General features: G+C 34.5%; 1 protein-coding gene across 5 annotated transcripts in view; it reads right to left on the bottom strand.

Moving 5' to 3' along the window:
- The window catches only part of LOC116339262 (segmentation protein cap'n'collar), an 86,875-nt gene that overhangs the window by 1,869 nt on the left and 71,552 nt on the right, over positions 1-13,454 (bottom strand). For all 5 annotated transcript variants that reach the window (XM_031765034.1, XM_031765033.1, XM_031765035.1 and 2 more), the window contains 7 exons: positions 12,742-12,867; positions 12,415-12,675; positions 12,209-12,320; positions 1,294-1,618; positions 1,014-1,142; positions 492-846; positions 91-393 (listed from right to left, as the gene is read on the bottom strand). In XM_031765034.1, coding sequence (XP_031620894.1) covers positions 91-393; positions 492-846; positions 1,014-1,142; positions 1,294-1,618; positions 12,209-12,320; positions 12,415-12,675; positions 12,742-12,867 — 1,611 coding nt within the window. The remainder of the gene's footprint in view (positions 1-90; positions 394-491; positions 847-1,013; positions 1,143-1,293; positions 1,619-12,208; positions 12,321-12,414; positions 12,676-12,741; positions 12,868-13,454) is intronic.

The raw sequence follows: 13,454 nt of genomic DNA, 5'->3' as shown, positions 1-13,454 counted from the left end.
AGAGATACGGAAAAGAAAGTGTCATATTTTAATAAAAGTTTGTGTCTTTTGTGTCCGGAGAATTCCGTGCAACGGATCGAATTTATTTACTTGGAAAATGTGCGTGTATAAATCGCTAAACTTCTTTTTGATACGATTTTGTTCGGCCAATGCGGCTGCTTGTTCTTTAACCAAACGTTCTTTGCGTTTGCGCACCTCATCAACTTCATCGGCCAACATTAAAATTTGATCTAGTTTTCGTTTTCGGCAATTTTGTGCGGCCACCTTATTTTTTCCACGGCGTCTTATGTCTCGAATCAGTGTTAGTTGATTTTCGCTGAGATCGTACTTTGATAATCGCTCATTGAATTCATCCATTGGCAAATTAATGATATCAATGACTGCAATCGGAACCTATACATCGTCAAATCGAATTGAAATTATAAATATAGCATCATTGCATTGAAATGAAAATCAAAATGTGTAAACAAAATAATGTATTGTGTACATACATTCAATTGACGAGCCCGTTTCTCGTCACGCGTGAGATGTTCATCCTCAGTTTTTTTGGAATTTTTCTTATCACGCGGTTGCGACCGTGGTGTTGCACCGCTTGCTTGAGGCAAAGTGTATGTATGATTGTGTCCAACAATATCATGAATGCCACGTGGATTGTGTCGACCAAAGTCGATTGAACATTGCTGTTGTGACTGGTGTTTATTCATGATTGGCATACCGCCAGCGGCACCATCAAGATTTGTTGCAAGTGGATGATGCATTGGATACGGTTCATATTCATATTTGATTGGCATATCAGCCTGTTGTGGCTGCACAACACCGCCATTCGATGCCGATTGTGAAATATTACTGCAAAAATAAAAAATAGTGTTCGAAACACAAAAAATCCCCCAAATGAATAAAAATGATAATGTAAACAAAACAAAAGGCGAAAAAATAGCCGAAACAAAAAAAAAAACACAAATGTGTTGACATTTTATTTAAATTGAGAGAAATGTGATGCGCATTTAACTTACAGATTGGATGCGCTTTGGTCTTGTAAATAGCGTTTGCCAAACATTTGATGTTTCTTTTGAGCGACTGGATGACGCACGGCATCATTTAAACGACCATTGTAGCTTCTGTAATCGTATGCACCATATTTACTGCAAAATAAATGAAACAAATGAAATATCGGTGTATTTTTCCGTAACTTAAACGAAATTGCAACCATTTGAACTTTGAATTTCACCGAATAATGCTTGTTTACAAGATGCTCGGTTGAATTTGTATCGATTTAAAAGTTTCATTTCTTACCTATGGTGATATTCTTGAGCAGAATCGCTGCCAGTATCGCCCCATTCACCATCTGATAAAGATGGTACACGTTCGGAGCCCATTGAACTGACCGCACTGTCACTTGATGCATCCAAACGGTCACTGGTTGCAGTGTTTCCATTTAATGTGGTTTGCATTTGTGGGGCTGCACCTGTAGCATTTGGCAACAAACCGGCACCATTATTATTTAAGCTACCGGCCGCAGCCACCGCGGCTGCTGCTGCTGCTGCATTGGCCTGTGCACTGAGCACAGATGAATTGTTGCTGGTGGCATTTGGTTCCAGCATACGCATTGTGTAAAAACCTAAATTCAAACCGGTAAAAACACAAATAAATCATAAATATTCAACAATTCGTAAAATATAAAATAATAATTATAACAATTTTCCCAAAAAATTGTGATAAGCATAAGTATTCTTCTTTTTTTTCTCTTTCAATCTCTTCGCACATTCGAGCAGCATGAGTGCGAGAGGTGTAAACAATTTAAGCTCATTTAATGAAATGTGTTTAGTCATTGTGAGATATGGTAAAATAGACATAACAACATTATAATAATATTTTACAGCAACTCTATAAATTCCACAAAATTAATCTTTCTAGTTGTGTTCTATGCTCTTTGCGCATGTAAGAGCATTTCCAATAAAATGAATAAGCAAAAACGACCGTTGCTAAATTTTAAGTTTTTGGCCACTATATATAATAATCTTTTCTGTGTTTTTTTTTTATTGAAATACCAACATAAATCAGAGATAAGAAATAATAAAAAAAAGAACTGTTGCTCGCTGAGCTTACGTCATTATCGTATGGATGACATTGTATGGTTTGAAAACAAAAGCGAATTTATTTACTGCGTAGTGCCTCGCTTTCAACTAAATTATGCGAACATGTATGCGTATGACGTACGTCTATGTGTAAATAAAGTGCTTCGATTTTGTCTGTATTGCTATCACGATACATGACTAACCAAAAACCGGGTAGTTGTATATATATATTTATATCGAAAAGATACGATGACACATGTCATCAAAATCTTTATCACATCCGTCAGCCAACTCGAACAATAAGTTTTTACGATATTATAGTTTTACGTTCTTTGGTTAGAGATCGCAAATATGATGGAAATTTAATCAAGCAAAAATTTTCCTGGAATTTTCGATTCATCAACAAGTTGACTTGAGGTGTATTCATTAATTTTTCTAATTTTTGTCTCTCTCTTGTTCTCGACGTTAATTAAAATATTTACCTAGGGCCAAACAGTTGAACAGCATTTTCGTCGTTTAAACAATAACAGTCACAATTGAAATAATACATTTAGTTGTTGTCGTTGATCTAATTGTCGGTTAAATGCTTTCTAGCAATTAATTCGCATATCCTCTGCTCTTTAAATTTCTGTCTTTCTCTTTCCACAATAATGTCTAATGTCACTTTATTTTTTTCCTTTTATTGTTTTTCTTTGTCAATTTGTTTTTTGTTCACTTTTTTTTTCAAAGTTTCTCCAGTTTTTCAAAAAACGTTTTCTTCAATTCAATACCAATTTCTGTAAAATAAGACACTTAGTTAGAGTGAAAAATACGGTCTCTTTCACTGTTGACAATCTAACATGTCTTTTTCCCTCATTTTGCTATTTTCGAGCTTAAATTTGTTCACAAATGTAATTCGTATCCTTGTTTCTTTAATATTAACGGCTTTCCGTATATTTTTATTGTGAAGAGTGTTTTGATATGAGTAATTGTTTCATAGAAATCAATGCACAGCAACAACAGCAAAACCATTAACGGCACACCTTGCGCGTTCGCACACTTTTTTTAATTCGATATACAACATATTCAAAAAACGAAAAATAATTTTTTTTTAAATCGTACAAAATTCAAACACACGAAATAGAAAAACGGATCAGTCAAGAAATCAGTGTGCGATTGAATAGTTTCAAAACGAAAATCCAATCGAGTACGCACCAACAGCAAATATTAAAAATATATATACGGTACACTGAGGCTGTGGCCCAATTGAATTATGAACAATGGGATATTTAGCGCAGAATGTCAAGTCGACGAAATAAATAAAAAAGAAATAGAAGATATAGTATAATTGTTCGTTTGTCGCAAATCATACAATCATACGTTCAAAAAGCCACATACAAAGTTATGGGTACAACAAGCACATGTGTTCGATCGTTTTTTAAAATAAGCGGCGCACCGCTTCGAATCAACATGCGACTAAGCGACCGACTGAGTGAGCTCATTCACGCAAACACATATTTTTCTTGTCGATAATTTGAAATGCAGAAAGTTACTCTGACACAAATAACGTTCTTTTCGCCTGTTGTGGCTAATATTGTGTGTATGTGTGTTGTTTTTTTTTGTACAGCGCGTTGTTGCGGCCAGATTGAATTTTGTGCTGCACAAATAAACAAGCGCACCCAAATTGTAAGCCGATTGGCAATACGTATTTCATGCGTATGTGCACACACACACACACGCTTTTGCTTCTATATTCGGTCCCAAATATCGTAATATCGGACACAAATTGCGGAAACTTTGTAAACTACTTCATTTTCAAATGGTTTTAAATGCGCGAACAAAACTCATGCATTTCAATGATTTTTCTATTCCATTCAGTTTTACACAGATTCATATGTAAGTACTGTGCAATTGACACGGTGATGAATTTATTGCGATTTCTGCTGATCCGTAGAGATATGTAAGCGGAGAAAAGCGAACCATTTATTCTGCTGATTCATGGGCACGCTTAATTAAATATCTCTTAAATGTGTGCGCTTACTTTATTTTGTTGAATAAAGAAACACTCTCTTGTCATTGCCATTATTAGCAGGAAATTACAATTTATTGAATTTATGCAAAGTGGTATTGATTTCAGCGATTGTCAAATTTTCGGTTTCGTTGTTAGAATAATGGTTGGCTGCACGTGTGCCTTGTGCCAGTAAAACCTGTTGAATTTGACCATCATAAAATGCCATTCGAATTAAATGCATGAATATCATTTTGATCTCAATCAAGGCTGAATTCGATCGTTTCTTCAAATTCAAACGATTATATGGGACCGTTGTACTTCAATGACAAAAAAAGGAGCGCGTGGATTTAATCGCAACGTTAAAGTATGAATGGAATAGTTGTAACATGTGTGTGACATGTCCTAGGTGAAATTTGTCATGAACACAAGTGATTATCAAACATTCTATCGGCCTTCGTGATTTGACCGATTCACATGAAAAATTGATAGAAACTGTCTATTCAAATTGAATCCTTTTTGAATGGATTGCGTGACAAACATTTCATAGACATTCAAAAATAATCTTGCGATCACCCAGCATGTTGCTTCTGCAAAAGCCACACTAATTACGCTTATTTATTACATTGAATACAATTAATGTGCAGCATTGTTTGTCAATTACAGCTCATAAAATAATAGACGAACAAAAATTCGTTTTTCTCATAGATTTCGTAATTTAAGTACATCGCATGGCCATGCATGTGCCAACGCATATAAGTGCCGCTACAAACTTTCCATTTGCTTATTTATTTTGTAAGTCGTCATTTTTTTTTTTTTTCAAAATAGCACAGCGTAAAAAATTGTTCAAAATCATCGAACCTACATGTACAAATCACGGGAAAAGATGTAGTTTAATCATCGCGAGATAAACACGCGTTCACATTTAGACAAAGCATTTTTGGGTGCCGGTTAAGAAAACAGATCTTCTTTCTTCTGGCAAAACGAAATCGAAACTTTTTTTTGCTCTATCGTGTATTTCATTTCGTTTTTTTTTTTTAAATATCTATATGACACAACAGATTTTGGCAACCTGTTCTTGAAATCACATAGAAAATGGCATAAGTGAAGATTTCGTAGTATTTTTTTGGCATTTGCGTGCGATCATTAGAATAAAGAACCAGTTTCAGCCGAAAATACGAAAAAAATATGGTAAATTGCCAATTTTAGCAACAAATTACTGTGTGCGTGTATGCGACACAATCACAGCGGTATTTCCTATTTGCTCGAAAAGTAATCAGAACACGCGTAGTATAAAAGGCACCTGCAAACTTATCAAGCATTTCGTTTTAAAAATAAACGAGGTTTTTGCCTTAACATTAACAAATCACCGGAGAAACAAAAAACAAGGAAGAATTTTGCAAGACATTACGAAATATATCAACCAATAACAAAAAAAAAAAAAATTGGCAAATGAGCATGAGTGCGTGGGATTTCCTCGCTTTTTAATGTTCTATGCAAAAGAGATTCGTCACAAAACCCGTGGATAAAACTAGCTGGATGATTTTTGCAAATGAGTTCATTCGATGTGACCCATTTTTTTAAAAAAGTGTTATTTTCCGTGTTGATCGCCGTGATGATTTATAGATCGGGCGCACACAACCGATACTATTCAACTCGACTAAACGTGAATATTATCACATACACACACACAAGAGCTCTCCGGAAAACATTTAAAGAAAGTCGTATAAACTCAAATAAAAAAATAAACAAATAAATGCTATATATTTTGTTTGTCTGTTCTTTGCTAAAAAGAGTGCGAAATGTGTAAATGTATATAGGTCAGGGTTTAGATTGAGACAAAAGACAAATTACAAATGTTGGTTCTTTGAATCAAGGATAGCCGGGCGCGCTCGCTCTTTTGCCAGCAAACAATGATGCCAGAGTGCGCACGTTTTGCAAATATATATTTAAAAAAAAAACATAAGAAGAAAAAAAAAATATTTTTCGATTTGACGCATCACCATTTATTCTTCGTGCTTTTTTACATTATTTAAGCGACCGAGAGTGGTCGACCAATATTTCAATAAGAATGATAACTAAATGCGGTGTAATTGTTGGTTGTATTTATTTTTGGCGCAAGTGCGAAATGATTAACGTGTGGGCTTGTTCAAGGCAACATTATTTCGCACTAAAAAAATTGACAAAAAAAATTGCGACCATAAGGGAAAACATATTGCATGCCACATTAACAACAGGCTTGCCATCACACCAATAGTATATCATTAAGTCATTTTTATATTGTTATTACATATTATTCTTTCGGCGGGTGTGTTATTCAGTGGTCAGTTCCATTTATGATTTAGGTCAAATGACACACACACACGCGCAAATACCTTGGATTTATCAATGATCATAACAGGTCAACAGCAATCTGCGCATAGGAACGTTTCCAAATGTGGAAAGTGCAACAAGCGACATATGGCTCTAGATCGTTCCGTATTTCATTTGAATACTCTTCTTATCAATTTTGCGAACGTGCATCGTGCATGTAATTTGCCTTTCGGTTAAGTGTGTGAAATAAAAGCTTTGAAACAATAACGGAAACATAGTCAATCACTTTTTATCATATAATATATTGATAAGCGGTTTTTTTCAATTTACACACGCACTGCATACATATCATAAATAATATTAAAGCCTCCCATTCATCACAATTAAAATCAAAATAAAATAAATCTTCATTTTTTTTTTAAATTCACCAATTTAAGATTCATAACTGCAGATCAAGTCATATAATATTTGCAGCTTTTTTTCACATTCAGCATTAGTCAGCACTTTTCTTCAAATGTTTCCGATTTTATAATTTAGAAAAAATAAAATAAAATTTATAACTCGAAAGTGTAAGAAACTCGTTGGGAACGATCAGATAATTTCAGTTATCAAAAAACTCTCAAATTTAAGCTTTGTCATTACTGAAAAAAAAAAGCATTTGACATGAAGAATGTTCGCTCTTTTTTTCAGTAATCTTGGCAATTTATTATGGCATGTGTTCATTTGTCACATAAACATTTTTTCGTTGGCTTAAATTACAAACTATATCAAGTATTTTTTTGGCCCCCTTTGAGCTCGATCATTGGCTTTTAAAACATTACGGTGTCACTGTTTTATATACACTTTATTCAGTGCGAAAATCGAAAAATGTTTATAATTGAAATAATCGTAGACGATTTTTGGATCGAATTGATTATATGGTGATATTATCGTTATTTCGAATGTCAAGGTTATCAGCTCCTTCTTCTTTTTTCCGCAAATGGATACATCTAAATGATTTGACAAAACGTGAATTTTTAATATAAAAATTCATTTCAAAATGGTCTGCGAGTCACTATGTCGAAAATTGAAAATGCAAATATATACCTGAAGTGTGGTGATATTTTAACAAGTTGTTCAATTGTCATCACTATTTGCTCTAAGTACGATTTCATTGTTACTTTTTTAAAAGCGTTTGCGTTGCCTTGACAAAGTTTGTGAAATTTTATTTGCTCTATTTTTTCCGGAAATTTCTTGATTCGCATAAATAAATTGGTGAAAAGAAAAAAAAATGTCAACATTCCGAAATTTGATGATCATGTGTATGATACATCAATAAAAGGTGACAAATGAGCGGCAATAAATTATAAATGATGGTTTTTTTTATTCTCTCTCCCTGTTTCCTTCTGTACATAGCCACATTTTTCTGATGAATGCATTCAGTTATAAATCGCTTTTGCAGTTAATTAGTGCATCGCATGCAAAAGTTGTAACAATATACGACGAACGCTGGTTTTTTTTCAAATACTCTATCTCTGTCGTCTGTTCATTTTTCAATTTAAACACAAAAGTCACACACACACCGACTGCATTGTAAAAAAAAATGATTGTTGCATATATGAATAACAGGCAAACCAATTGCAGAATGTGTATCATGAGACATTCAATGCGCGCACGACGGCATGACTAAGCATTTAAAAATAGTAAATAACTTTCAGCAACAATGCGCAAAGCGTTTAATGTTTGGTTTCATTTTAATAGTCAAATTCATTCGTTTGAAATTTCACTATACAATTCAGTTTTCATACATGACGAATGAATATATGTGTGTTTTGGTTGTGTTTTTTTTTCCTCGTTTTTGTTGTTGTGCACGTTGTGTCATTCATTGAGTGTTCAATTACAACAGTTGAGCTATGAAAATTCTGATGCTTTTGCACCATCATACAACCGACAAAAAAATGTTGTGAGTTGATTGTTTGTTTGGTTTTTTGCGTTGCTCGTCTCATTCTCAACAACAGCAACTACTAGAAAAATGATTCGGACTATATGGTGATGAAGCATGAGTAATAAAATGTGTGTATTTTTGGAATCACAACAACATCGCAAAACTGCATACGTACATTTTTTTCTTAAAGAGGAAAGAAGACGTGAGCTGTCGCTCAAGACAGAGATGGAACGAGAGAGAGAGAACATACAATAAGAAAGCAGGCAAAGCCGGAGTCTTAAACTGTTCACAAATTTGAAATATTTGCAGACACGTTTATAGGGTCATTTTGTTTCGATTTTAAAATGAATTTTAATAAACGAAACGGCTATTCATTCGATGACGCCGATTGTCGGGTATATATCATTTAATGATTTCCTTTTTTGTGTCGTCGATTTTAAATTAGTAAATCAAACACATAGACAAACACGCACAAACACAGCCACACCACGGCCGACGATAACAATGCGAGCGCACAAGACGTGGCACCTCAATCAATTTGATTGTAAGTTTCGGCAAAGAAACGTAGAAAATTTACTTTGTATTCAAGGTGTTATTCAAACTATATGAACATGTACTTATTTTCGAAATCGCATCGTCCATAAATCACTAATCGAAAAAACTTATTGAACCATCATCGATCGAGAAATATTTTGATTTCAAAAAAAAAAAAAAAAAAAAAGAACCGAGAACGCCATGAGCAGAACACAAGCTAATTCGAAGACTTTGTCGCACCTTTACCGTTTAATCAGTTATTTGTTCCAACAATATTGTAAAATACAATGTTTGCGCGACTGCGCATATTTTCTTATGTTTTTCTCTTTTTTTACAATCTAACTTGTCAACACACAATCAAATATTCACCCGCTTTATATAACACACACTGTTTATTTGGAAAAATAAAAAATAATAATAATACTGCTATTTGATTAATATATTGGAATTCTCCCGTTAAAAACTGCATTCACTCGGTACGACACACATGATTGACAATGATCACGAATGATGGGGAGAAAAGATGACATAGAGAGATGGTGAAGAAGAGGAGAGGAAAAAAAACGAACAGCAAAACGTTTAAAATAATGAGTGTGAGTGATTTCATTTGGAACACTCGATTGAACATGCACACCATCATTTTAGTATACCGGGCTCAATCACCGAAACAACGCTTTTGTTGTTTATCTACTGTTTGAAACAAAAGCATCATACACACAAACGACGCATTAAGTCGCAAAATTAAAACTGTGCCCGATTGAGGGAGGGACACACACAGAGTGAGATAGAGAGACAGAGTGCATAAACACATTCAATTCAACTAACATGAGTTGCTGATTTGAATTTTTTGTTACTCTCTGCTTCTTAGTTTTCAATTCAAATCGTTGTCATTTGTGCAAATTCCCTTTTAGTGTTTCACACATTTTGCTGAGTCATCAGTTAAGGTTTTAATATCAAGTTCTTGTTGATTTTTTTTTTAAATATTCTAATTGTTGTTGCTGTTGCTACTCCACACACTCCGTGTGTGTGTCTGTGTGGTTGAGAATTTTTTTATTTCATTACTCTAATGTGGCTCTGTTTTACACTTTTGGGCATTTATTGCAAAAACACTTGTGCATACATCGGACACTTGAAATTTTACAACAACATTTTTCGTTCACTTTTACGCGACAGTTGACGAAATTAATCGAAAACTTTACGAAAACTTTACATTTTATATACTTAAAAACTGAATGCGAGCGATTTAAAACAACATTCAAAAAAATAAAATTGTTGTTGTGTGTTATTTTTGTGCGCTCGTAAGTCTCTTCATTCGTTCCATTCTCCTCCGGTTTATCTCTGTTTGTAATCGTTGCGCGTGCGATATTGAAATGAATCGGTTTCGATTTGGAATGGAATACAATCACGTCGCATGAATGATGAGTCCACAATGTGGAGTATACATACACATATACCGATCCGAAAACTATCGGGTTGTGTGTCTTGCTGCGGAATCTCTTGTGCGTCAAGTGATTGACGATTTAACACGATTCGTTCATCAATATTGTTAAGTGTTGTTGTTCAACGAAAATCATATTGTGCGAAACGTAACCGTGAAACGAAACAAAAAAACACTAAAGAAGAAGCCGTATTCATTGTCATGTGTGGTGAAATCTGCCCATTCAATCCAATCACATTTACGCTGCATGCAGCAAAAGAGAGAAAGAACGGCATGGAGTCACTCAGTTAACTCGATTACGTTGGATGGAAATGGAGCGACGGAAGACGCGAATGATCGAAAACAATATGATCGGTGTGCGCATGTGACATTTTCTATTGTTCAAGTAAATATCATTTCGAATGGCATGTCGTCGTAGTCGTCGTTATTGAAATTATATTTTTTTACATTGCTCTCTTTCTTTCTAACGCACACAAACACACAGTCCTGATGTCGCACTTTCCGTGTATCTGTCAAAGGATCTGACTATGATTGGAATCACGAACGAAAAAAAAATATATTACAAAAACCGTTCCGACATTGTACTTATTCGTTAGACTCGTTAAATTCAACTGAGTTCAGTTTTATTGTTCGTTTCATTCGAACATGTTTATTCCAAATTCAACAAGTCAATTACAATCGAGATGGCACTAATGTGAACAAACGAAAGTGAGAAAAAGAGAGAATTACACGCTGGGTGTAATCGCAGCCCATCGGTTTGGTTGTTGTTTAGGTTGATTGTCTCTCTTGCTTGCTATACAGTATGTGTCGAATGCGAGTGTTGGTCGCACGAATGTTCATTGTTTCGTTGCTCTTGTTTATGTTGTTGTTGTCGGCATTGTCGGTAGACTAAATATATTTTTTTTCGTTTTATTTTGAACTCATTGCGTCGCTTTTTGCTACATTGTATATTTTCATTTGTGTTTGAATAAGACGATTTGAAACGATAACTACTTGTTCAGATCATCACCAATAAATATAGAATATTACTAACTACCTCAACTGCACACACACATATTGTATATTATTTCAATTGTGTTTGGTGGTTTGTGTGCGGTATAGTTTTGTCAATTTCGTCGTAAAAAAATTATTTCTTCGAAATCAGAAATACAATGACTGTATTAATGAAATAATCAATCGCTAACGGCGACGATGACAAAGCAGAAGATAAATACGAATGAAAAACGAAGACAGCGAGATGATCGTTTCGGACCGACGGCATCGTTAATGTTATGCATAAAATGTGGTTGACATTAAACGTGCGCATAAAAATATGAACATAAGTCATTTCATACCAAACACTCTCCGGGAATCTCAATGTTCGCTGTTTCAATTAAATCGCTAACGAATCATTTTCATTATCAATGAATGATTGTACATGAAACTCTCAATCTAAATCAGGCATAGATAACGTGAGATATTTTTCTTTTCGAATTTACTTTGGTGAATTTTGTCAATGACGCATTACATATTTGCTTAATACAATGTGTCGTGTTGGATCAAAGCATGCGATAACGTCTTTTACATTCAATTTAAACAAACATGATTACAACAGCTTCTCTACGTATACATTCATTTGGAAAGACCGACCGCGTTAAAGCTCAAAATAGTTGCTTATTTGATCCGACAGATGGCGTATCCGTTGCATACTGTAAGCACTATCGATATTTGGTTGTTGTCAAAGCTTAAAAGTTTCAAAAAAAATGCTACAGATGTCAGCGAGTGTAACAACAGTGTTTCAGACTTAAATTGTATCTAATATTTATCAAATCTTCAAATGATTTCAAATGAGAATTTTAATTGCGTTTATCGCGAAGAGAAAAGAAAAAAATAGATGCTAATTTCAAAGATTTATGATGATCCTATTTGAACTAATGAATAAAATGAATTGTACATACCGTCGGTGACGGGTCCCATATCCAAACTGGCGTTCAAAAGCAATTCATCATCATAGCCCAACATGGAATTGATAAAACCGTCTGTGGTGTGATTCAATTCAGATGATGTATTCTAGATTGCAAATTCAAAGAAAAACGTAATCATAGTTAGTTCATTTCTTCTTTTTTTCATTTGAATTGATAAGAAGTGAACGATTTATATTTACCGAATAGTACATCATGTCGTGTTCAGTTTTATAGTTGCTTGTAGCACCAAGTACGTCACTATCATGGCTGGAATTGGTGAGATGCATACTCGATGAAACGGCTGATCCCAAATTTGGTGTTGCATAATGTTGACGTTGTGTTGACAATGGGCCAATTGATGAAATTGGTTGATTTGCTCCCATATCACCAGTTGATACATTGTGCACGGCCATGTGTTGATGACCACCATATTGATCATGTTGTGGCAATGAACTGGCACCCTAGATATTTCACATTTTGCGATTAGTATTTGAAGACGATTTCAATTTTTTTTAAAAGTGTCTCACCTGATAAGGATAGTGTGATGGATAATGTGAATACGATCCCATGTCAGTAACGTTCATACCGACGCCCATTCCAGGCAAAAAAGGTAAAATGTCCAAACCACGTTGCTCCATTGCTCGCAAACGCGACTATAGATTTGAATCAAGAATAAAACATATTAGACATTTTCAAATAAAACAAAACGAAAAAAAAGTTGCGCAATAGTTTCGATAATTCCTTGGTGTAATTTCAATAAATTGAACTGCACTATGTTAATTAAGATAGATGAACGATATGCGACATTTGCATTTATCTTAATTTCTTCCAATTAAACGGCATTGGAAACGAAAAGGTAAACGCCAAATGGCCCAATCGCTCTTACTCATAATGTGATGATTACGCTCAAGACATAAAAAAAGAAGAAAAAAAAACACATCAGCACACATCATATAGACTGATGTTGGTTAATTCGATTCATTCAAAAGCAGCCTGGGTCATGGTTGCCAATTGTGTGTATTAATTTGGCGCGCCTATGCGCACACACAGTGAAAAGAAAATCGCTTTGAAAATGTACAACGGAAAAATGACCAACAAAGCCAAAGGTGCGTTTCTATGCGCCAAATATACACTGATGTCTGTACATGTATTGTTTTCCTCTTCTTCTAATTTTCTCTTTCTATCGTTCGGTCACTCGCTCGCACGCTCAAGCAAAGTACATTGTGTACTTGAATGTGTG

Source organism: Contarinia nasturtii, unplaced genomic scaffold (genome assembly GCF_009176525.2).
Source record: "Contarinia nasturtii isolate CC-2019 unplaced genomic scaffold, AAFC_CNas_1.1 Cnas_scaffold_493, whole genome shotgun sequence".
Classification (NCBI taxonomy): Eukaryota; Metazoa; Arthropoda; class Insecta; order Diptera; family Cecidomyiidae; genus Contarinia; species Contarinia nasturtii.
Note: the sequence above shows the minus strand (reverse complement) of the source record. Positions and strands in the feature narration are given on the sequence as shown.